This window comes from Schistocerca piceifrons, chromosome 6 (genome assembly GCF_021461385.2).
Source record: "Schistocerca piceifrons isolate TAMUIC-IGC-003096 chromosome 6, iqSchPice1.1, whole genome shotgun sequence".
Classification (NCBI taxonomy): Eukaryota; Metazoa; Arthropoda; class Insecta; order Orthoptera; family Acrididae; genus Schistocerca; species Schistocerca piceifrons.
Genome location: NC_060143.1, coordinates 196,785,460 through 196,812,569, shown reverse-complemented (window position 1 = coordinate 196,812,569; position 27,110 = coordinate 196,785,460). Strand labels below are relative to the sequence as shown.

General features: G+C 39.5%; 1 protein-coding gene across 1 annotated transcript in view; it reads right to left on the bottom strand.

Annotated features, from left to right (window-relative positions):
- The window catches only part of LOC124802635 (inactive dipeptidyl peptidase 10-like), a 398,459-nt gene that overhangs the window by 42,968 nt on the left and 328,381 nt on the right, over positions 1-27,110 (bottom strand). Inside the window, exon 13 of the mRNA XM_047263532.1 lies at positions 14,830-14,942. Within this exon, the coding sequence (XP_047119488.1) occupies positions 14,830-14,942 (113 nt within the window). The remainder of the gene's footprint in view (positions 1-14,829; positions 14,943-27,110) is intronic.

Below are 27,110 nucleotides of genomic sequence, written 5' to 3'. Positions count from 1 at the left end.
TAGGAACATTTAACAAACAATAATTCTACCCGCCACCCCACATATGGTTAATCGGCTGGGAAGTGTTTCTACATTCAAACATTTATACGACAGTAAAATTTTTGAAACCACTGCCCCACAGCACGGCGGCTCGCAGGAGCCGAAGTGGCATAGTTTGAGGTGCTGTCCGCGAGGGGTAGGAACTGTCAGTTCGGGAATATGTGATGCTCGTCGCGCATGCGTACTTGTGTCCGGCCGAGTGCCAAACACTGCCGTGTTAGGAGGGTGTGGCCCTGCGGAACTATCGGTACATGTTATGGCAGTCTTGATAGCACAGTTGCGAGGGGTAACGGGAGGTAAACACATGGAGGCTTCATTGCTGGGACTGCAAGCAGACTTGTCGCACTTACTGACCTTGCTGTAGTGTCTGTAATTCCTTTGCTGCATCGGAGAGCTGGAGCTGTGTTTTGTGGAGCTGGAGGGAGAGCTCGAAGTTTTCCTTGCATAGGCAAGTGACGTGTTCAAGCTCGACAAGGCACTTGTGCATGGTTTCTCGTAATGTCGTCGACAGACACGAGCATGTATGGATGATATGAGCCCGGACCGATGTGTCATGGGGGGGGGGGGGGGGGGGGGTTTGCTCGACGGAGCAGAGGGGAAGTGAGTCTTGGATGGATGATGAAATACGGTGTTTCGCACTAGGTCCAGTGAAAGTTTGTGGTGTCGCAAGAAGTCAATGCCCGCACACTAAAAAAGTCCACTCAAGTTTGCAGTTTTGCGGAGAATGAGACGACGTGGGAAGTTGAACCCGAGCATTGTAGTTTAGTTGAATTCACAGCTTGCAGTGAAGTATGATGAGGGCGGATGTTAGACGACGCTAAGGATGTAGGCAGTAGCGAAACATCAGCACCTGTGTCCACTAGGAAAGGGTATCCTGACAAAATGTCATGTCGCCTGCAATTATCCGGTCATTCCTGGACAGAATGGAGCACTGGGGGGTGCATGTCATGTTGTGCACAGGAGGCGGCACCCGGACCTACCTGCGACTGGCATTTGGGAAGTAGCAGGGTGGTCTGCAGTTCCGTACCGCCTCACCAAACCGTGTGTGGAAGTAACAGTATGGGTAGTGAAGTTGCATTTCCTGCAGATAGTTCGTTGCCAGTGGCGGTGGCTGAGGTTCGGTGGCCGCAGCAGGTTCGGTTGCAGGAAGGGGCGTGACCATGGGTGGAGCCGGTGATGTCCCAGTTGTTGGTTACTGCTTCCCGGAGCAAGCGGAATGGTCGGCACAGTATGGCCCCGGCCGCAGGGCGATGAGCCTGAACATGAGACTTGTCAGGTAGGCAGTGGCTGGTGAAATAGAGCAGTGATGCATCGTGTAGCTTGTCAGCAATTGTCATTCTTTCCTCGACAGGTTCAGCAGACCTCTGAGCCAGAGCAAAGCAGATGTGAGGAGATAGTTTATCTGACAAGATGGCGAGGAGAGCTCTGTCAGAGAATAGATCGGCGCTGACCAGGGCGTGTAGCTGTCTCCAGAACTGGGAAGGTTTGTCGTTGCCTAGTTGCTCGACGTGGAGCACTTGCCATATTGCTGCCTCAGTTGAGCGTGCAAGCCGACGTAGAACTGTCTTTTGGCTAGAGTGTACCAGGTAGATGAGTCCGGGGCGTCGAACAGGTCAGCAATCAAGTCCTCCTGGTCGTGAAGGTGGGTGATGAGGCACAGAAACCTGGACTCATCGAGATTGTAATGGTCAAACACTTCATCCACAATTTTGAACCAGGTTGTAGATCTGTCGGGATTAAATGGCAGCAGTGTTGTAGAATGTTCAGAAGAACAAACAGGTTGAGTTGAGTTCATTGTTGCACTGCCTGAATCAAGCTGTTGTTGCTGTAGTATTCCAGGAGAGTGTGCCTCCAGGGGATATGGCAACAACGGCTGTTCGGGTGGTAGCGTGAAGGTGACACATTGTGGTTGAGCGCGATCCTTCGCAATGCGGAAGGCTGATGCAGGTGAGACACCGTAATGTTCGATTGCGGTTGTGGAAGCTCAACACATTGCGAGTGTGTTCGGATTGACACGTTGTGGAAGACCGGCGTGGATGAGGCACCGAGATGTGCCGAGAATGGTAGTGGAAGCTTAACTGGAGCCGGCACGGGGGCGACAGGTGAGAAGAAGTTCAGAGTTTGAGAACACATGTTAGTCCGTGGAAAGCTCTATGTATGACCAGAGCTGGGGCCACCTGTGTTGCAGGGAGGCTGCGGAGGTGCGGGCTGTCCACAAGCAAAGTGTGGGAAATGATGTTGAACATGGGACGAGGTGTGTGAATGTTTACTGTTCATAGTGACTCCACTCAGAACGGTGTGTGGATAAGGTGAATGTCGTGGCACAAAACACAGGCGTAGCAGTGGGACGGAGAAGGGGGTCAGGCACAGATAACAAGTAATTGTTCCTGTTGCAGGACGAGGTATCGAAGTAGGAAGGCATGTGCTGATGCTGAAATGAGGCAGGCACGGGCGTGGTCGGACGCTGAGGAGGTTGACCTGTGGACGAAGCAGTTCCGGCCACGTGTCAGGTATCTGCGTGGTACTGCACGGCTTTCAGTGTGGCAAATTGTTGTCCTAGCGGTAATAGGTTGTCCGACGAAGCATTTGCAGAAATTGGCATTGGTCCTGCACTGCACGGAGATCTGTAAGCAGTAACTGCACAGTTGATGAGGGAGGGTACATGTGGTGGGAACAAAGGCGTTTGATAGCCGGAGTCATGCACACTCCTAACCTCACTTATTGTTGCAAGCTCGAAAACGTCCGGCGAAATTGGCGGAATCATTGAGTGAGAGGCATTGTGTTGCAGTCCTGGCAGGTGTACATCGCGCTCAACACGATGCATATCGATCACAAAATCCGGCGTTAGGTGCTGGGCCGAAGTCATTGTTTGAATGCTGTGTCGATGTAATACACGCGAAAATAACCGATGCGGAGGTCGCGGACACAGTAAAACGGTGAAAACGGAAGACGTTACAACTCGGGGTCACCAGTGAGGGAGAAGTTCGGGTTGGTTACACCAAACAACACCCATTTAACAGTAGTTCATTTATTCACCTAAACACATGCAAGGCTCACAAAGAATTGAAAATGGCAGAACAGCCCAAAGCCAATGCTCAGAGTCCAAAGACGATTCTCAGAGTCCAAAGACGAACGCATATCGATGCTGGTGTCAACTTCATCGGTGCCACAGTATCAATACTGGCAATTTCACTGGACTATTCATTTAATAAGCCAAAGTTGCAGGACACTGACGTGAATTATTTACAGAAGAATAGAAGAACTGCTATAAGCTGATCACCAGAAAGATCACTTTGAGTTCCAGAGAAATATTTAACACATGAGGCAATACTGACATAGAAGATAAGTTAAAGAAAGGAATATCTATGTTTATATCATTCTTAAAATTAGAGAAATCTTTAATCAATGCTGACTGGAATACACTCTTTGAAATTGTGAAGGAAGCATGGGTAAAATATAGAGAGCTAAAGGTTATTTACAACTTGCACACAAACCAGACTACATTTATAAGAGTCAAGGCAAATGAACAGGAAGCGGTGAGTGAGAAAGGAGTTAGATGGTGGTGTAGCCTATCCTGCATGTTATTCAATCCATGCACTGAGCAAGCAGTAAAGGAAACCAAGGAGAAATTTCAAAAGGCAATTAAAATTCAGGGAGAGGCAATAAAAACTTTGATGTTAGTCAGTGACATTGTAATTCTGTTAGAGACAGCAAATCACTTGGAAGAGCGGTTGAACAAAATGGATTGTGTTTTGAAAAGAGGTTACAAGATAAACATTCACAAAAATAAAACAAAGTAATGGAATGTAGTTGAATTAAATCACGCAGTGTCGTGGGAATCAAATTACAAGGCCTATTCAGAAAGTCAGGTCCGATTGGTCACAAAATGGAAACCACTGTGATAATCAAATATGTTTTATTTGCAACAGTTAGCTACACCTTCCAGCTACTTGTCTACATAGTCGCTGGTCAGATTTAGACATTTGTCATAGTGTTGTACCAACTTTGGAATACTCTCATCATAAAGCAAGCCGCCTGTGCTTCCTGCCAGTTCTCTATGCTGGTCTGCAGCTCATTGTCTGTGCCAGAACATTGTCTTCTTAGCTATGGTTCATATGAGCAGAGATGAAACTCATGGAGAGTCAATTATGGGCTCTATTGTGGCTGATCAAACACTTCCCATTAAAAACGCTGCAGAAGCATCTTCATTGCCCCTTCAGAATGTGCCTGAGAATTGTCAAGCAGAAGGAAAAGTAGGGCAATTATGTTATGTGGGCTGCATGACATCAGGTGAAATCTCACACCAGGCCCTCATACTTGGCGGGAGGCATTATTGTTCTAATGTTTATGTGCTCATTGTGTACTCAGAACTGAAAAGAGTGATGTGACGTGATGGATGGGCATACTAGAGACACTGCCCAACACATCTATGCAACTCTCCATCAGATTTTCACTGTGGTTTCCACTCCGCACCCCATCAGACCTTACTTTCTGAATAGTCCTCTTAGGAAATAAGACACTAAATGTAATCAATGAGGTTTGCTATTTTGGCAGCAAAATAACAGACAATAGCTGAAATAGAGAGGATATAAAATGCTGATTGGGTATATGAAGAAAAGCATTCCTGAAAAAACTTCATAACATTTAATATACATTTGTGTTAGGAAGTCATTTCTGAAGGTATTTGTTTATAGTGTAGCCTTGTATAGATGTGAAATATGATGGTAAGCAGTAAAAACAAGGAGAGAATAGAAATTTTCAATATGTGGTGCCACAGAAGAATGCTGAAGATTATATGGTTAGATCAAGCAACTATGAGGGTGTACTGAATCAAACCAGGGAAAACAGGAATTTGTGGAACAAATTAAAGGAAGGTTCCAGTTTGTAGGACATCCAGAGCTATTAAGAACTAAAAGGACTCATCAAATTCATAACTGAGGGAAATGTGTGTGTGTGTGGGGGGGGGGGGGGGGGGGGGGGTAAAAACTGTAGAGGGAGACTAAGAGACGAATAATAAAGTAAGCACGGTAAAATGGATGTAGGCTGCAGTAGTCGTGCAGAAATCAAGAAGAGGCTTCACAGGATACGCTAGTATTGAGAGCAGCATCAAATCAGTATCCAAGGTTCTCGGGTTTCCGGCCGGATCCAATCGTCGAAGTTCCACGATATTTCAGCGAATAACCGTTCCGCCATCATCAGGTGGTGCTGACGGAATGATCTGTCTGCACTGTGTCTGTGGTATTTATGTCCACGGTGGTCCCAAGTTGTACCCCGGCGCGGACGGCCGGAGGAGTGCCGAGTGGTGGGAGGGGGGGGGGGGGAGGTGCGGAGGGGGGGGGGTAGCTGCATCCACGCCCGGTGGTACGCGCAGTTAATCTCCGTCCGCCGTGGCAGAAGGATCTCGCGTCTGCTCGCACCATTGCTCTTTGTTGGTGTTTAATAATGGTTTCCAGGCCTTGCTAAGTTGAAACTCAGTGTCCCTGTTGATGAGGTTATCTGTTATGTGAATTTCTATGGCCTCCTTGTAGATACTGTCCCAGTAGGCACTTGTGGCCATCAGGATTTTTGTCTCTTTGAATTTCGCTGTGTGTCTGGTTTCAATGCAGTGTTCTGCTAGGGCCGAATGGCTGGGTTGGCGTAAGCAGGTGTGACATTTGTGTTCCTTGCATCGGTCTTCGACAATGTGAACTGTTTGGCCGATGTAGGATATGCCACAGCCACACAGGATTTTGTATACACCCGCTTTCTTAAGGCCTATGTCATCTTTTGCCATTCCTAGTAGGTCACGAATCTTTGTTGGTGATCAGAAGACTGTGTCAATCTTGAGTCGCTTTAACAGTCTCCCTATTTTTGATGACATGTTGCCAGCATACGGCATAAAGGCCAGAGCTTGCTTCTCTTCTTCGGGTTGTTCTTCATCTTGGTTCTTGCTGCACTTCTGTTGTCGGAAGGCCCTTTGGATTTGGCGGTTGCCATACCCATTCTTGCGAAACATGGTCTCCAGGTGTTTGAGTTCCGTTGGCAACTTCTGTTCATCACAGATCGAGTGTGCTCTATGTACCAAGGTGTTGAGCATTCCATGAAGCTGTGCCGGATGGTGGCAGCTGGAGGCATGTAGGTACGGGTCAGTGTGTGTGGGCTTGCGGTACACACTGTGACCAAGTGAGCCATCAGACCTACGTTCCACTAGGACATAAAGAAAGGGTAGTTTCCTATCTTTCTCAGTATCCATGGTGAACCGAATGTTACTTTGGACTGAATTTAGATGTTGTAGAAAAATCTGTAGCTGTTCCTGTCCATGTGGCCAGATGACAAACATGTCATCCACGTAGTGAAAGAAGCATACAGGTTTCAGTTCAGCGGCTTCCAGTGCTTCCTCTTTGAAACTCTTCATGAACAGGTTGGCCACCATTGGGGAGAGCGGGCTCCCCATGGCTACTCCGTCGGTCTGCTTGTAGTATTGACCATTGAAGACAACGTACATAGATGTTAACACATGCCTGAACAGTTGTGTCAGTTCAGGCCCCAATTTCTCACTGATTAAGTGGAGAGAATCTTCCAGCAGGACATGTGTGAATAATGAGACAATGTCGAAGCTGACCATGATGTCAGATTCTTGTACTGTCATCTCCTTCAGGCAGCCAATGAAGTCCTTCGAGTTCCGGATATGGTGCACATATTTCCCCACATAAGGTCTTAGCATGCCCGCCAAGTGCTGCGCCAAAAGATACGTCGGTGCCCCTATGTTGCTGACTATGGGTTGCATCCCTTATTTGTGCATTTTGGGAGACCGTATATCCTCGGAGCTACCGCCGAATGTTGGTGAAGTCTTTTGATGTCCTTGTCCTCGAGCACGCCATTTTTCAGCAAGGTGGTCGTGCTTTGTTGTATCTTCCTGGTCGGGTCTGTGTTGATTTTCCGATATGCTGGATCGTCTAGCAATTGCAGCATCTTCTGTTCGTAGTCGCATCTCTCAAGGATGACTGTGGCATTTCCTTTGTCAGCAGGAAGAACGACTTATTGTCTCTGAGGGCTCATAGTGCTACTCTTTCTGCTCCCGAGATGTTGCTTCTGGTCGGGGTTGCACTTGAAACAATCCGGCAAGTTTCCCTTCTGATTTCTTCTGCTTTGTCATCTGGTAAGCCACAGACTGCCTGTTCTACAGAAGAGATTATTTCATTGAAGGCAGAGATGCAGGTGTTGGTGCGAAATGGAGTCCTTTTTCAAGTACAGCTGTAGCTGTGTCGTCGAGTGGTTTCCCCGTGAGGTTAATCACGGTCTGCCTAGTGGGCACTATCTCATTTTTCAGTTTGCCAGGTAGTTGTGCAAACTTGGTGATCTGCTTCTCTGTGGATTTCCAGTGGGTCCAGTCTGCCTGGGCCCAGGTAACACTGTCCACCCATTCCCAGAAGTGATCTTGGAGTACGGAGGATAATCGTAGGTGAAGATGCAGCAGCTCCTTGGCATTCTTGTTGAGTTGTAGACGGGTGTAGCGAATCCTCTCCCTGACCAGGGCCAGACTGGCTCTTCACTTAATACGATTTGCTGCAGGTGTGCATATGTGATGCATGATTTTGGCGAAAGTAGGTATGGTGTTTTCATCCCTACACCTTAGTAAAAACGCAAGGGAACTCAGCAGCCGTCCTTTCTGGTTCCAAAGCTTATCCAGTTTCTTCACCAGTTGGTCATATCCTCCCTGTAGAGGTTGGTAATATGTGATCTGAGGCTTTCCCAGCGAACGTGCTGTATCCAAGGTTCTCGGGTGTCCAGCCGTATCTGATCATTGAGGTTCCACGATATTTCGGTGAATAACCATTCCGCCATCATCAGGTGGAATCTTACATCGGCCAAACAGTTCGCATGGTCGAGGACTGATGCAAGGAACATGAACGTTACACCCACTTACGCCAACCCAGCCATTCGGTCCTAGCAGAACACTGCATTGAAACCTGACACACAGCAAAATTCAAAGAGACAAAAATCCTGATGGCTACAAGTGCCTACTGGGACAGTATCTACAAGGAGGCCATAGAAATTCGTGTAACAGATAACCTCATCAACAGGGACACCGGGTTTCAACTTAGGAAGACCTGGAAACCATTATTAAACACCATTAAAGAGCAACAGCGTGAGCAGACGCGAGATCCTTCCGCCGTGGCAGATGGAGACGAACTGCGCCTACCACCAAGTGTGGCGGCAGCTACACCCCCCCCCCCCCCACCCCTCCACCCCCGCCCCCCCCACCACACGGCGCTCTGCCGGCCGTCCAAGCCGGGATGCAATTTGGGACCCCGCGAACATAAATACCACGGACACAGCACAGACAGATCATTCCATCAGCACCACCTGATGATGGCGGAATGGTTATTCACTGAAAAATCGTGGAACTTCGATGATCGGATCTGGCTGGACACCCGAGAACCTTGGATACAGCACATTCGCCGGGAAAGCCTCAGATCACATAGCATCAAATCAGTTTCCCGCTTGAAGACCATAAACACATCACTGACATAGAGTTGTACTACAATTTTAGAACATATATTGTATTCCAGCATTATGAAATACCTTGAAACCAATCTATCAGAAAATAATTCCCATGGATTTAGAAAACATTGTTCTAGTGTTTCTATATTTCTAGATTTCCTGAAGGGTATTGACACAATTACTTACAAGAGACTTCTAAACAAACTTGGCTGGATATCCAATTTCCTGTCAGAAATGTCACAGTTCTTAGAAGTGGAGTTATTGAGTTAAACAGGAATGATATCTGAATTTCCTCAATGAAGCATGATTGATCCTCTGCTGTTCTTAACCTATTTAAACAATGTAGGAGACAATCTGAGCAGCCTTCTTAGATTGTTTGCAAATTTAGCTTCTAGTAAAGTCATTAGAAGATCAAAATGAATTAGATAGACTGATTTAGACAAGATATCTGCATGGTGGAAAAATGGCAATTTATCTTGAACAATAAAAAAGTGTGAGATTCTTTACATGAGTAATAAAAAAGTTCTGTTACATTTTGGGTATGCAATATATCACACAAATTTAGAGGTTGTCAGTTTAACTAAATATTTAAAGATTATAATTACAAACATTTTTAATTGGAACAATCACATAGAAAAAATTGTGGAGAAGGGAGACCAAGACTGCATTTAATGGCAGAACACTGAGAAGGTGCAACAAATCTTTTAAAGAGACTGTCTACACAGCTTTGTATGTCCTCATTTGGAATACTGCTGTGCATTATGGGATCCTTACCAAATAGGGTTGATGGAGAACTCAAAAAACTTCAAAGAAGGGCAGCTTATTTTGTATGATCATGAAATAGGATAGAGAGTTTCACTGATATAAGGCAGCTTTTGTAGTGGCAATATGTTTTCACAAAATTTCAATCACCAGTTATCTCATTCAAATGACAAAATTTTTGTTGACTTATGCCTACATAGGGGGATCTGACCCTTATAAGAAAATAAGAGAAATCAGAGCCGGCATAGAAAGATTTAGGTATTCATTTTCCCATATGATATCTGACAGTGGAACAGTAGAGATATAGTGCGAAAATGGTTCCATGAATCTTATGCTTAACACCCAAGTGTGAATTTCAGAGTAATCACATAGACAGATATTTTTAACTCAAAAAACAATTATCGGGACAAATAAAAATGTACCTTCCAGAAATTAATGCAAGATACTGTTTAAACAAATCCTCACACTGCCATGCTTATATACCTCGGTGATCACAACATGCATGAAGAAAATATGGAGAACAGAGACCAACTTGCTCACATAAACCAGGATGTTCACACAACTGCATTCAGAACATTCACTCACAAAAATTATGCAAAATGTACTTTACAACAAATTAGATGACCATATTAAAGCAATATACAATATTATAAGTTCCAAAGTAACTCTTAAAGTATACCTCCTAACCAAGTGCTTTAAACTGTATACGAATTATAATGGCGTAAAGCATTGTTTGTGGGTGGCCCCTTGGTTCCTATTGATATATGTATTTTAAATATGTTGTAAACATTTCTTGCTTAATTTTTAGCAAAAGTACAATTGCCCCCCCCCCCCCTCTCCGCTGCATGTGCAAGGTGTATGCCGTAAGCTCTGAAATGGTAACATTCCAAAGTTCTACCCAATTAACAAAATGAAATGAGGTGATGAATGTCATGGGATACAATATGCACATATACAGATGGCAGTAGTATTGTGTACACAAGTTATAAAAGAGTACTGCATTGGTGGAGTTCTCACATGTACTCAAATGATTCATGTGCAAAGGTTTCTAATGTGATTATAGAATGATAGTTGGCGAAAGATACTTGGGACATTCTAGTTTGGAAATCATTAGGGAATTCAATATTCCACGACCCACAGTGTCAAGAACATGCTGAGAATACCCAATTTCAGTCATTAACTCCCACCACAGGCAACAAAGTAGCCGATGGCCTTCTCTTGACAACAATATGCAGCAGTATTTGCATAGAGTTGTCAGTGCTAACAGACAAGCAACACTGCATGAAATATCCATGGAAATCAATGATGGACTTATGACAAATGTATGCATTATGACAGTGCAGCAAAATTTGGCACCAATGAGCTATTGCAAGAGATGGCCAACCCGAGTGCCTTTGTTAATACAGCATTGCCTGTTGTGCCTCTTCTGGGCTTGTGACCATACCGGTTGGATACTAGATGACTGGAAAACCATGGCCTGGTCAGATAGATTCAGCTGATGGTAGGTTTCAAATGTGGCATAGAACCCATGAAACCAATGACCCAAGTTGTTAACAAGGCACTGTGTAAGCTGGTGGTGGCTCCATAATGGTACGGGCTGTGTTTATGGGTCCTCCGGTCCACATGAACCAATTATTGACTGGAAATGGTTATGTTCGGCTACCTGAAGACCATTTGCAGCCATTGATGGACTTCATGTTACCAAACAACGGTGGAATCTTTATGGATGGCAATGTGCCATGTCACTGGGCCACAACTGTATGCAATTAGTTTGAAGAACAATCTGGACAATTTGAGTGAATGATCTGGCAACTCAGGTTGTTCAATATGGATCCCATCGAACATTTATTGGACATGATCAAGAGGTCAGTTCATGCACAAAATTCTGCTCCAGCAACACTTTCGCAATTACGGACAGCCACAGAGCTAACATGGCTCAATATTTCTGCAGGGGACTTCTAACAACTTATTGAGATTAGGAGGTATATCCTATGACTTTTGTTACCTCAGTGTATACTCTTATTATTATAATAATTATTATGATAATATACTGTATGACAGTTAATAGCATTTGGAAGACTGTTTGATTTTCACTATTCACTATTGTAAAAAGGTACTCATAAAGTCATCAGGAAACTTGTATTCATCATATCATATCACTTGACCTGTCCTATGCTTCACTGTACCTATGTGTTATATTATGCATCACTAATTGAATGTTTTCTTTTTATTGCTTTTTCAGTCTTTTCCTCCTTGCTTTCCTCCTAGAGATCTGAATGGTAGACTAATCTTGAATTTTTTTGTGCTAATAGAGAGATCACTATGACACTTTTTCAATTCAGGCAACATTTCCTATGTAGAAACGTTGTGTATCTTTCATCGGTGGTTTCCATGGCCTTCTGCATCCTCATGCTGTAGATCATTGCTGATATTTCCATCATTATGGATAGTTTCCTACCCCACTTTTCTGCTTCTGAATGGAAGAGGGTGCTGTGAACCTCTATTCATTCACCCATCCTCTCTGACAAAGCCACTGGCAGACTGAGGATTATTATTTATACTAACAGTATTTGACATCTGTTTCTGGTTATTTTTACTCTAAGTAGCAACACCATCGACAGACTATGGAGATCTTAGGAGCTATACTGTACCAATCTATACTCTTATTGTTGATTCCATTTTCTACCAATTTCAAGGAAGTAATATTCTATAATAGTGTCCCACAGTGGTAGTAATAATGTACAGGGTGACAATTATTGACTATATGAAATAAAACCATCATAACTTCTGAACGGTTTGCATTAGGATTGTCAAACAGTCCGGCTGGCTGTGGGGTATGATGGGAATTAGTATGTGGGTATGGTTTGGTTTGGTGACATAGCCCACTTTCATTTGGATGGGTTCATCAGTAAGTGCAATTGGCACATTTGGGCTCCTAAGAATCCACATTTCACGACTGAAAAGTCTTTTCATTCTCAACAGGTGACTGTGTGGTGTGCAGTGTCCAGTCATGGAATAATTGGTGCCATATTCCTTGATGGTGCAATGACTACCAAATGGTACAAAAAGGCTTTGGAAGATGATTTCATCCCCATTGTCCAAAGCGGCCCTGATTTCGACAAGATGTGGTCCTTGCAAGATGGAGCTCAACCCCATCGAAGCAGGAGAGTGTTTAATGTCCTGTAGGAGCACTGTGGCGACTGCATTCTGGCTCTGGGGTACCCAGAGGCCACTGGCATGGGCCTCGATTGGCCGCCATATTCTCCGGATCTGAACATATCCCCGGATCTGAACATATACAACTCCTTTTTGTGAAGCTATATTAAAGACAAGGTGTACAGCAATAACCCCAAAACTATTGCTGAGCTGAAAAGAGTCACTCAGTATGTCACTGACAGCATCAATGTTCTGACACTTCAGTGGGTCATGCAGAATTTTGCTATTCGTCTGCACCACATCATCGCCAATGATGGCAGGCATATCAAACATGTCATAATCTAAATTTAAGTATCTGTAGTGACATTTACATGTTGAATAAAATGTGTGCACACCATACTTTGTAACTACTTTCTTTTCGTATAGTTCAATAATTGTCTCCCTGTAAGTACTTATAAAATCCAAATTTGAACTCCCGAAAGATTAATCAACTGAAAACACCATTTACCCTTTTGCTCATCAAATTTTAGAAATATTGCATTACTTTGGGAAGCCAGGTGATATTCTTGTGATGTACCCAGGGAATTTGAGATTTTGTTGGAAAAACTGAGATTTTGAGGACCTGGCTAACAAGTAGTTTATGCCTTACTTAACAAAAAAAAAGAACACTTGAAGTTGTGCTATCCTTTTAATGAGTATTGTTAGAATATAAATAACCAAATAGGGGCACAGTGGAACAGAAGAAATCACAAATAATGTCTTTAAAAGAATTATTCAGTGATTTGCTTTTCTCAAAATTTCACAGAAATACAGTACTTTTGATTCTGCAGATCTAAGGATACCACACTAATGATGAATTTAGCATCTTTCAAAATGTTATCAACTAAAACAGAATACTGGAAGTTTTTGCGTATACATATTGCCAAGAATTTAAACTGAATACTGTCCACATTACAAAACTGCTTAAATTACTCCATCCAGCCATTTTTATACTTTGTGCCCTCATAACTCTCATATACAGACCCTCAAGTAACCTGGAATATTTGAATTATTTTCATTCGCTATAGTCAAATGGAATTTTAATTTTATCTCATCACTATGGAAATTTGTATTACACAAAAGTGTGCAGTGAGAATATTATGCCAAGCTCAAGCATGAGCATCTTGTAGACAACTATTTAATGAGATAGGTATTTTATCTACCATAGCACAGTACATATTTTCTCTAATGAAATTTGATATAAATTACCTATTACAGTTGAGAAGGAATAACAACATCCATAATCACAATATTAGAAGAAAAATGACATTTATTATTCTTAATTAAAGTTGACCTTAAGTGAGAAAAAGATTAACAATGGAGCTACCATAATCTTTGATCAGTTAAGCAATGATATCAAATGTATGTTAGACAGCAAAGATAAATTTGAAAGTAAGCTGAAAAAGTCCTATTTGGGCAACTCCTATTCCATAGAAGAATATTTATGTAGAAACATATAGCTTATTTAGTGCAAAAGTATTCCATACTTACTTTTGCCATCAACTGAATATTCTTTCCTGTTATGTGAGCTCATCTGAAAATGTCAGCTATATTTAAATACAAACTAATTTATAACCTTCACATCTCTGTCTATATATGGGATGTAATGACTCTGTTCCTCAGTTTTTAATCCTTAATGGTGAGTCTTCAAAAGCATGGGTTTTAATATGCACTGATGTGGATTAATCACAAAGGAAAATATATCCATTAGCTTTGTAATTTTCTGAATGTAGGTCCACACAAATTTTAATGTAGAATATATTAACATCTTACATATATGTGGAAAGTATGTTATCTTAAGATGTGAAGGCCATTATCTACGTTTGTGTTTTGCACTCAGTGATCATACCCAACTACAACAATCACCTCCTTATCTCAGATTGGTGTTCTGGGAAAAATACTTTTTGTGGTATGTATGAAATCAAATCATTCTTAAAATGTGTACTCTTTTTACCAAAACAGTCAGGAACTTAAATCTATCTTTCATCTTACTCTGCTGCTGCAATTAAATTAGTTTTGACTGATAATAGATGACAGTTTTCCTCTAACAAACAGAAACTAGCTGAGAAACACAGCCTGTAAAGCACACTTCTTAATTTGATTAATAAAACTTGAAATAATTATACTTAAAGCAATGTAGAAACAATTATTTTATTATTGAGTATAAAGTATCAATGATAAATAAAAATTAGATTTAGATAAAATAAGATTTAGTTGACTTGGAAAAAGTGTTCTTACTTCATTCATTAAAAAATCAAAAAGTTATACAATATATACTTTGTAAGTACATATTCATTGTCAAGTGAATATGGCAAATATGGAACATAGCTGAATTTTGGTTCCACTTACACGTGCAAAATCAGTGGAAACACCATGTCCTCATATTCCCTTAGTCCTGGTGGTAGATGAAGCTTTACATGTGCGTGGAACCCACCAGGAACCTGTACTTTGAATGTCTTCACCTATGTAGAAATATAGTTGTGTTATACTAAATTATGGAGATTGGAGTTATGCATTACATGTTCATCTGGCTCCATTATTTCAGAAGACATACAGAACTGGAAAGCAAATTTGAACCTCTTTTTTTGTTATTGGGTTTATAGAGAGATGATTGGATAAAATATTATGCAAATCAAGATAAATAACAATTCTGAAAATTGAATATTCTTTCCAGTAGCCACTATATTTACTTCTTTCTTGCAGCATGTCTGGTTTCAGAATATATAATTTCATTTCAGTGCATACCATCATAAACGTGCTGAAGCAAATAATGCACCATATTGTGCTGAATATAAGCCACACTTTTTCCCCAAAATTTAGCTACCAAAAATGATGGTGCAGCTGATCTGCATGACACTACAAATACTGATATATATTTTTGCATTGTAGAAACTTCAGCTGTAATGTTAGTTTCTTAATTCAGAATGGAGCACCAATATTGATAGTGTTTGGATATTAACTGTTGTATATAAAGTAATAATGTAACCATCTTTGACAGGCACAGTTTTTCTCTAACTTAAGAATAAAATTTGTTTATCACCTACGAGTGGTAGTCCCGAAAGAAAATTGACAACAAACTTTTGAATGCGGCAGAGTTATGACAAAGATTTAAAACTCACAGTTATTTGTTAAACAATGAGTAGGGGAAGAGTGGGAACAGTGAGGCAGTGGGAACAATGGGAAATTCGTTGTATCTCTGGAATTTTGGTTTCAGTTGTTGGTACCTACTGTGAATGTAGTAACCATTATTATTTAGTCTATGGATTTCCATGTTTTGTACTTGACATTCTTGTTGTGATTTCATTGTTGGTATATTTCATCTACATCTACATCTACATTTATACTCCGCAAGCCACCCAACGGTGTGTGGCGGAGGGCACTTTACGTGCCACTGTCATTACCTCCCTTTCCTGTTCCAGTCGCGAATGGTTCACGGGAAGAACGACTGTCTGAAAGCCTCCGTGTGCGCTCTAATCTCTCTAATTTTACATTCGTGATCTCCTTGGGAGGTATAAGTAGGGGGAAGCAATATATTTGTGCTCAGAGGTAAGAAAAGAATATTTTTTATTAAATTTACATACCTGGTTCCTGAGTAGACCATTGGTATTGTCAAATCATTTCATTAGTCACTCAAAACTATGGTTTTGCAAGACATATAAATCCCCTTCATTGAAATGTTGCTTTAGGCTGAATGTGTTTGGAACCATTTTGAAAAAAGTTTGCAACTGGGAACAGTGAGACATTAATAATGAGGGTACAGTGAGACATGTCTCACTGTTCGCAGTGCTTGTTCATAGTGTCTGACAATGCATGCTTGCTGTATAAAACAATGATTTCCGTAGATTTTAGTGTGCAATCTTTTCTTTTAGGTTATAAAATGCCCAGGAGAAAGAAGACTGAAGAAATAAGAAGGTTTTCAAAATCTTCAGTAATGGAAGTTGTCATGCTGGTGATCGAAAATGAAATGAGCATTAGGAGTGCATCTAAGCTGAAAGGCTTATCCTTTCAAACAGTTAGTCAATATGTTAAGAAATATCATGAGGATAACACTTCAAACTTGTGTCCCAACCATTAAGCGAACCACCTTTTTCCACCAGAACTGGAGCTTAGTTTGTGTGAATATCTAGTTGTGTGTTCTAAAAAGTTTTATGGACCTTAGATTTGAATTAGGTATTAAAAATAACATTGTTTTACCCAAAACGTGGGCTGAAAGTGAGAAAGCGTCTATTGACTGTCTCTTTGAACCCCAGAAGGATGCAGCTTATCTAGAGCTACAGTCTTTAATAAATTTAATTTGTCAAATTTCTTTGATAAACTGGAAGAAGCAATCAAACATCATCCAAATTTTGGTGATGGATCACGTATTTTCAATCTTGATGAAACTGGAACAACAACAGTGCAGAAGTCACAGAAGATTTTGGCCTTAAAGGGTATGAAACAAGTTCACAAGGCAACCAGTGCAGAGTGTGGAACACTGGTTATGACATGTTGTACTATAAATGATCTCAGTAACAGCCTACCCCCTGTCATGATATCTCCCCGTGTGAATTTTAAATATCATATGATATTAGGAGCACCTGCTGGCACATTAGGTCTTGCCGTTAAAGGAGGCTGGATGAACTCAGAATGTTTTGTGAAGGTGATTCATCACTTCATCAAGTTCTCTGTCAGCTCAAAAGAAAATCCATCTTTGTTACTGATCGATAATCATGAGAGCCACCTCTCAATAGAGGCAATAGATCTGTGCAAAGAGAATGGGATAACAATTCTGATAATTCCACCTCATTGCACCAATAAACTGCAACCTCTTGATGTCAGTGTCATGACACCTTTCCATACATTTTATGATGCTCCTGTAGAGACATGGATGATGTCTCATCCAGGTGAAACATTTTCAATTTACAATGTTGCTCACTGTATGAGAATAGCATATCCCCAAGGAATGACTCCTGTCGATACCACTGCCAGATTTAAGAAGACAGGAATATTTCCTTTAGATCACCATGTGTTCAATGAGTATGATTTTCTTCCATCCTCCGTTACTGACAGACCTGTAAATGAAAGCCTGGAAAAATACATGTCACCCAAAAAAGACCTTAAACCTGAACCTGATGTGGGACACCCATCACATGATTAAAGTGAAGCACAGTCTATAGCATCCAGTTCTTCACAATCACATGGGAAATCTGCACCAATGTCTTATCTCTCTCCAGAAGACATACAAGATTTCCCAAAGGCAAAACCAAGAAAAAGTTGCAGTCGGCGATGGCCTAAAGGAAGAACAATGATTGTGACTGACACACCAGAAAGGAATGAAATACCAATGAAAAGGAAACAAAAAGACATTAAGGAACCTAAAGCAAAGTGAGCTTTATTCCTAGTTGATGAAACTGATGCTGATGAAAGTGAATTAATTTTGCAAGATTCTTTAGATGACGAGACCTCTGATCAGATACAACTGATTCCAGAACCAGAAATGGTTAACTTTGAAAACCTACAGCACTCACCCAAAGTGAGTGACTTTGTTTTAGTAGAGTTCGAAGCAAAAAGGAAAATATATTATGTAGAAAAAATTCTTTCAATTGTAGGAGAGTAATCCGAATGCGAAGTTACATTTCCTAGGAAAAGTTTGAACCTAGAGAACAAATTTGTGATGCCTGTAGTTCCAGATATTTCATTTATTGACACAAAATGCATAAAAAATGTTATTGCCTAACCCTACTACAACACATAGCAAGAGAAAAAGACAACAATCTGCTGTTTCATTTGAGATCAACTTTGCTTCTTATGATGTTCATTAGAACTTGAGGCACTGTCTCACTGTACCCACCATTAAAAATTCATGAATACAGAGATACACTTTCATGATTAATTTTTTTTAAAGGAAAGACAATGTTAAAATTTATTGTACCACTTTGAACATACTTAAGCACAGTAAACATGGTTACCATAAGATATTAAACCAATAAAGACCTTTTAAAAGTGTAATTTGGATTTTAATTTTTGCGTCTCACTGTTCCCACTCTTCCCCTACATCTAAGAGAGAAGCTAAAAAAAGTATGGCAGCTAATCTAATATGCAGCATTAAGATGTATCGTAAAATAATCTGTAAACTGCTATTTCACTGAGGAAATCCTACAGAGCCAAGAGATAATAAATATCCTGAACTCAAAGCTAAGATACTTTCCTTTGTACATGACATAAGAAAAGTCAGGATAGATCTCTCTCAATGAATAAGAGTTAAGTTTGTTTTAGTCCCACAAACTTAAGGGTGTGGTTTATATTTGGGTGCAGCTTATGTTCAGACCAATATGGTATCTTGAACCCTCAAACATAAATTAATGTTGTCCACACATCCCACCTTTAATTTGCACATGTACATAATAAATGTTAAGACTGTGAATGACTGTTGCCAAGATAAAGACATATTCCCTCCCATTCCATCAAGTGTGTGTAATGTTTTGGCACTAATATGTAATGGAGTTTCAGGGGGCACAGCGAACTATAAAATTCTGTCAGAGTTTGTTGAAAGCTCAAGAACACAATGTTGAATCCTTTACTATGATGTTTGGAAACTATTTATAAGAGACTTCAGAAGTAGGTACGTTTTCATTGCTAAACACAAACTTATAGCATGTTAACATATTCTGTATGTGTAAATACTCTGATCAGCTCGAAGCTGTAGCACAATTTGATTTGGAAATCAAAGTTACAAGTGAATAGTAACTGCTTTGCATTACGTATAAACATCAGACTCTATTTGTTAATTTCAAGTAGTTGTATTTTTTGATACAATTTTCCTAAATGACTAGTTAATTACATAAAGGTAGTCAGATATATTTTATTTTATTACCTTATACAAATGATACAGTCATTTCAACAAAGACTTTTAGGTGGTAGTATCTGCAAAATTGTATGTGATACTGAAAATTTATAATGAGTATGATTTTTGTTTGTTAGCTTGTGTGTTCTCAGTGAAACTGATATCAAAACACTTGTTGCAGCTAAATGGACTGTGTTAAATAATCTATTCAAAATCACGTTTTTCATATTCCACAGAGGAAATGAAAAGAAGTGTGGTTTGTTCATTGGTTTTGTGAGGGACAACAACATTATCAAATTATTTGCATAATGAAAACTGTGCATTGTAAAGGAATAAAAAGATTGAAATATGACAAGGTGGAATGGCTCAACTTACTTTGACACCATTGCTGATATTAACAGGATTTTCTTTTTTCTTGTACTTATATTATCTGTATGCAATTTTTACACAGAATATCAAAATACTGTTACAATCTGTATTTGTATAAACTATATTCTTGTACTTATATTATCTGTATGCAATATTTACACAGAATATCAAAATACTGTTACAAGCTGTATTTGTATAAACTGTATTGTTCATGTGGCAACTGGGGCTTGGTTGATAGCAATGATATAAATATTTTATACAGAAACATTTTATTAAAGAAATGTTCCAAATTTAAGATTCAAGAAAACTATGTCCACTTCAAAATCTGGCCATGCTAATGATTATGTGTTATAGGACTCACATACTTAATTTGAAAACTGTGATCTATATTACTAAACAATTACATGTTCCCAGCTGAAGATTACCAATCTAACAACTTCCAGGGCAACAAACATTTGAGTTTCATTATTTCATATAAATATTGATCAATTTTAAAAATTTAAAATGCCTTAATAATCCTACTAATTATGAGGAATAAACTTATTTTAAAGATTTGGCACAATAAATCAAATATTAAAGTTAGAATCTGTGTATATGTCTTTAGGCAGTGAAATTCATGCTGCAGAAATTATCTTGACTATACTTGTCCAGTATTTGAGAAAGAGAGCGCTTAGCAACTTCAACAAACTTTACACATAATTTCAACACTTTATGAACATTCAATAAAACTTCATTATTGAGTATGATGTTGTAATTTATTACTTCTTCACTAATAATTTTATTTGCAACAGTCTTTGCAGACAGTATCTATGCACACCAAATTATCATTGTATGACATACAATTCATAAACATTGAAATGCATGAAAAAATAGCTGTTTTACACATGGGACTTTGATTATTTAAAGAATTGGGGTGGGGGTGGGGGATTACTGATTTTTTACCAAATACATAATATCTTTCTTTGTTTTTAAATGTTGTAATCAAAGAAATGTTACTGCTCAATACTCAAAAATGTTGCTGCCTAATCATTCAAATTTTAGAATGGAAACCTTTCAAATGTCAAGCGTTACTATCTTGTAGCCCTGATTTTTCTGTATACTTTTACAACATGTTGTTGTTGTTGTTGTTGTGGTCTTCAGTCCAGAGACTGGTTTGATGCAGCTCTCCATGCTACTCTATACTGTGGAAGCTTCTTCATCTCCTAGTACCTACTGCAACCTACATCCTTTTGAATCTGTTTAGTGTATTCATCTCTTGGTCTCCCTCTATGATTTTTACCCTCTGAATTGCTCTCCAATACTAAATTTGTGATCCCTTGATGCCTCAGAGTATGTCCTACCAACTGACCCCTTCTAGTCAAGTTGTGCCACAAATTTTTCTTCTCCCCAATTTTATTCAATACCTCCTCATTAGTTATGTGATCTACCCATCTAACTTTCAGCGTTCTTCTGTAGCTTCTATTCTCTTTTTGTCTAAATTATTTATCGTTCACGTTTCACTCCATACATGGCTACACTCCATACAAATACTTTCAGAAACGACTTCCTGACACTTAAATCTATACTCGATGTTACCAAATTTCTCTTCTTCAGAAACGCTTTCCTTGCCATAGGCAGTCCACATTTTATATCCTCTCTACTTCGACCATCATCAGTTATTTTGCTCCCCAAATAGCAAAACTCCTTTACTACTTTAAGTGTCTCATTTCCTAATCTAATTCCCTCGGCATCACCTGACTTAGTTCTACTACATTCCATTATCCTCATTTTGCTTTTGTTGGTGTTCATCTTATATCCTCCTTTCAAGACACTGTTCTTTGCTGTCTCTGACAGAATTACAATGTCATTGGTGAACATCAAAGTTTTAATTTCTTCTCCATGGATTTTAATTCCTACTCCGAATTTTTCTTTTGTTTCCTTTACTGCTTGCTCAATATACAGATTGAATAACGTTGGGGATAGGCTACAACCCTGTCTCACTCCCTTTCCAACCACTGCTTCCCTTTTATGCCCATCGACTCTTATAACTGCCATCTGGTTTCTGTACAAATTGTAAATAGCCTTTTGCGCCCTGTATTTTATCCCTGCCACCTTCAGAATTTGAAACAGAGTATTCCAGTCAACATTGTCAAAAATTTTCTCTAAGTCTACAAATGCTAGAAACGGAGGTTTGCCTTTCCTTAATCTATTTTCTAAGATAAGTCGTAGGGTCAGTATTGCCTCACGTGTTCCAACATTTTTATGGAAGCCAAACTGATCTTCCCCGAGGTCAGCTTCTACCAGCTTTTCCATTCGTCTGTAAAGACTTTGTGTTAGTATTTTGCAGCTGTGGCTTATTAAACTGTTAGCTATTTAAATATCTCAAATGTAAAATTTTGGATTCCAGAATTTTCTTGGGGCATTGTTAGAAAATGTGGAACAAAATTGTGCAACAAAAATTTGCCCGTAAAATTGAACATCATATTAATTCTATTTTAAGAACATACAATCAATAGTTATATATTTACACCTACAGACGTATGCTGGAAACCATTGCAAAGTGCATGCCAGAGGTTTCTTCGCATGGTACCACACATTAGGCATTCTTCCCATTCCAATCACATATCGGGTGCATGTTGTAATTCATGAGCCCTATGGGTGTGACACATAGGGGATGGAAGACTACCTCTAGATTCTTCACTTAATACAGATTCTTGAAATTTGGTAAGAAGGCTTTTGCAGGATAATTTGTATCTATTTTAGAATCTGCCAGTTAATGTTTTTCTTCATTTCCATTAACTGATATAACTTCATTACCAGATATCTAGAAGTACTGCTCACAATTCTTGTCTTCTATGTTATTACTGAATAAGCAATTGTTCCATATGCTAATATGTTGTAAAAATTTCCTTACGTCATTCTTTAAATTGGCACAGTGGACAGCGCCACCATCAGTCAGCACTAAGCCACAGTTGTGTACAATCAATTGTGTCAAGTTCCTTCCATTTGGTCACATATATAATTGTAAATTGCCACTCACACACATATATGTATGTGTACTCTACAGCTCTGATGCTGATAACCTTGTTGTTGAATGCCATCCTGATTTAGTTTTTTCGAGATTTCCCTAAATTGCTCCAGGTGAATGCTGGGGTGGTTCCTTTGAAAAAGAAAGCTTGATTTCCTTTCCCATGCTTTTACAATCCAGGCTGGTACTCCCTCTCTAATGACCTCACTGTTGACAGAAGGTTAACGCCAATCTTCCTTCAGTGCCTCAACTATTTAGTGAGGTGTTACCTTTAGTCTTTGAAACTATTTATACTCATGCAGTTAGGTTTGACTCTTTGAAGATTTTGTGGATTCATGATCTATTTTGTAGTAACAATGAATCTTCTTATCTGGAAGCTGTTCATCATTAACCCTTGAGCTGGTGCACCGTTTTTCATAACATGAGAGGGTGTGCGGCGCACTTTGTAGGAAGGCGTAGAATAGCTGTCTCTGTGTTACCAAGCTAAACATGTATGATCAAAATCACAGTTTAATCTTAGTTTATATAAACAATGAGAAAATAATATGAGCTAAACCACTGTTTGATTAAATAATAATGAAATAAATTTTCACTATAACACTCTGTTGCCAAGGGTAGGTGTTACAGTGACAGTAATGACCCACTTTAAGCATTAAGCCGTGCAGTTGCATCAGATCCCAGCCAGCTACTTATTCGATCACTAATTATCTCATAGGCAACTGCCTCAATGTGGAATAACATTGCTAGTTTGTAATTGCGGTAATTTATTTTGCACAGATGACATATTTTTTCTCATCTGGCTCACTTTGTATTTAAAATTACTGCCGCTCACTTGGACATATGACAACACAATTTGTTGCTGTTTTTCCTGAAGCAATAATGAAGGAATAGGCATGGGTTTGCAGCTGTGAAACAATAATGGAACCACACAAAATCATTTTATTTTTGGTTGGCGCACTTTATACATAGGCATACCAGCACAAGGGTTAAAGTACTTAGTGTCAGTAAATGTTCTTTAATTGTGTTTGAATTGGTTGAGATTCCCAATTTCTTGCTCAGATGGAAGCTTGTAAAATACAATTGTACCAGAGCGCATAATATCATTCTGGACTCTACATAAAAGTTATATTTTTGTCTGGTATTGTGATTGTGCGAATCACAATTCACCTGATACTAATTTTTAGTATTATCAACAAAAAATAAAGGTACTGGGAATGGAGTGTAAGAATTCCAAAATCCTTAAAAAGACCTCTCTGAGATGAAGTCATATGCTTTACACAGTATTCTCACTGCTCACTTACGCTAAGTAAATATCGTATTTACCATGTGCACACTGCTCCAGAAGAAATTCCATTAAACAGAGATTGAAAGTGTGCAAAATAAGCCAATACTTTTATCTTCATGACTGCGTAATGAGAGAAACTTCTTAGAGCAACATGTGCTGAGCTGAGCATCTATATTAGTTTGACCACATCTTGACTCCATTTTATCTTGTTATTCATTGGATCCCAAGGAATTGTACACAGTGTTTCATTTAGTGAATGACCACTAATGTCTACTCCTGTTGCTAGCAGGCCTTTTTTGCTCGTTTCAAATTTCATGCTATGAGTATTTTTGTGGTTAAATTGTTTGCTGTAACCAGTTGTAGTCCTTCTTCATGTTTTCATGGTGTAAAGACTGTTCCATAAAATTTCAGGCATCCAGCCACATAAATTCAGCTTCTTCTTATAATATTTTGGCTGAATACTGTCCTGCCATCTTCAGAGTGAGCCGAGGTGACTAATGCTCCAGCATTTGCTTCATCCTTTTTCACCCTAGGATTGAACCATTGCATATGAGGCCAAAGATACACATGGCATCATTCCACACGGTGATATCAATGTGTCACAGAGAGCTGCACTGTCGCGACTCTTTGTGATATATTACAGAAATTGCCGGATTCCATGATTTGTCATAGCTGAAGCCACTATCTCTACTAATTAAATTCATCATCAACACAATTTCAATTCCTTCTTTCACTACTGAGTCCCAGAAAGATGAAGTTGAGGCTAAAATTTTGACATTATTGTACACCATAGAGTGTCCAGTATCAAACAGTGCTCCACCACCACAGATTTATTAAGATGTAAGAGATGGGTGTACCTGCAATGCTCTGTGTATCTCTTCTGTACTGTACATGTTGTCTGTCTGATGTATGAATGGCTGCACTCACACGGGTTGAGTAAACACAAAGTGAAAGTGATTTTTCACCCTCCACCAAAGACTACAGCACCCCTGGGCTTTGTTAAAGATGATTTGGTGCTTTGGAAGCCTGGGGTTTGTAAGATCCCCTGTGAGTGCGGCCATTCATACATTGGACAGACAACACAACACGAAAATGTCGAAATTTTAGCCTCAGCTTCATCTTTCTGGGACTCATTAGTGAAAGAAGCAGTTGAAATTTGGTTGGCGATGAATTTAATTAATAGAGCTTGGACAAATCATAGAATCTGGCAATTTCTATAATTAAATCACAAAGAGTTGTGATAGTGCAGCACTCTGCAACACATCGATATCACCATGTGGAATGACTGTGCAGTGATAGATTTAATTTCCATGCATATGTTACACCTCTTTGCTGCCTATCACTGTCTCTGGCACCTTGTGTATCTTTGGCCGCATACGCAGTGGTTCGATCCTCAGGTGAAAAAGGACAGAGCAAGTGTTGGAGTGTTAGTCACCTTGGCTCACTCCGAAGATGGCTGGATGGTATTCAGCCGAAATATTAGAAGAAGAAACTGAATTTATGTGGCTGTATGCCTGAAAATTTATGGAACAGTTGTAGTCCTGTTTAACTATCATGTAAGCTGAGTCTAGTAAGTTTGAGGCTGCACCCTTGGTTAATTTGCTTGTGTCAACAGCAAATATTACAATTTTTGAATCATCCTGTAAAGTCATTGGAAGATCATCTATGTAGATTAAGAACAAGAGTGGATGCAGTGATGATTCTTGTAGGAAAGGTGTTGGCAAGGTCACAAGATGTACCAACACAAGAATAATTATTCTTTGGCTGAATAGGACTTCAACCATGAGGTTGTTTATGGCTTTCTCTATAGAGAATCCTTTATGAAAGCTACACTGAGAAGCAGCAAAAAAGTTCTGGTCAGAAAAATGACCACTTCCTTAAAAACTTTAAAAAATTGGAATGAGTGAAACATGTAATTTATTAGATGCATTTTGCTCTGTCAGTGCCACCATTTTAACAGGTGAGTGTTTTTGGGTGTATGCAGGTACAAGTGAATGGTTGACTATCCTACTTTTTATACATTGTTTCCATCCTGAAATTCCTGTTTTCATAAAATCAATTTGAAAGTTCATTAGTAGGCAATGGTAGAACAGATAAAATATTACAGAACTGATTTACAAAGTCATAATGAACTGTACATGTATACAAAGAATACTCTGGACTGACAACTTATTTTGTCTAATAGCTAAATGCTAACTTTCCTAGAACCAGGTCTCAGTGAAAGTATAGATTTGAGATGGATAAACAGTAATATCTCACTGCCTCAATGTTCACACTCTACACAGGGTGAGTCAAAAAGGACTTTACAACTTTGGTATGATATAGAAATTTATTGAGATAACTTACAGAGTTGGTTGATATGTCATTTTGTAGCAAACAATCTCAAGTTTCACATAAAAATGTGAAGTGTCATTTTGAGTCAATGTGAGCAGCATTTGTTATGTGGCAAACAACTCACCAGTAATCAATTTCTTCCCATACTCATTGCAACAAATCAGGCATTACTTATTCAACGGCAGTGTAGATTCAGTTTTTCATTGTGTGGTAGGGGAGGAACATACACACAGTCTTTAATAAACTTCCAAGAAAGAGGAGTGAGGTGGCCATGTGATTGGCCCTCCATGGCCAATCCACTGATCTGGGAAGCAATTATTGAGGAAACTTTGAACTTTTCTGAGGAAATGAGGTGGTGCACCATCCTGCACAGTCCCATCATGGTCATCTTCATCAATCTGGGGAATTAAAAATTTTTCAAGTAATCCAGATACACAATACTAGTGAACGTAGCCATTTTAACTGTGCACTACACTGGCACTCCTGGTTGAGGAATGAGGTATTCTTGCACTACATGAATCAAACTTTAGGCTGTTTGCTATAAAATGACGTCTAGCAATTCTGTAAGTTATCTCAATAAAAATCTATGTCATTTCAAATTTGTAAAGTCCTTCTTGACTCACCCTATGTATTGGACATACTAATCTTAGATCACTTTTTTGGTACTTCTTTCACAAGTACCGAAAATTATATTTGAAAAGATGCCATGTGTAAGAAAAAAACTAAATTTAATCTGACAGATATACAGGATCTTGTAAGATTGGTTTCAGTCTTAAATATCCAACTTAGAATCTTTGTCTCTCAATGTTTCA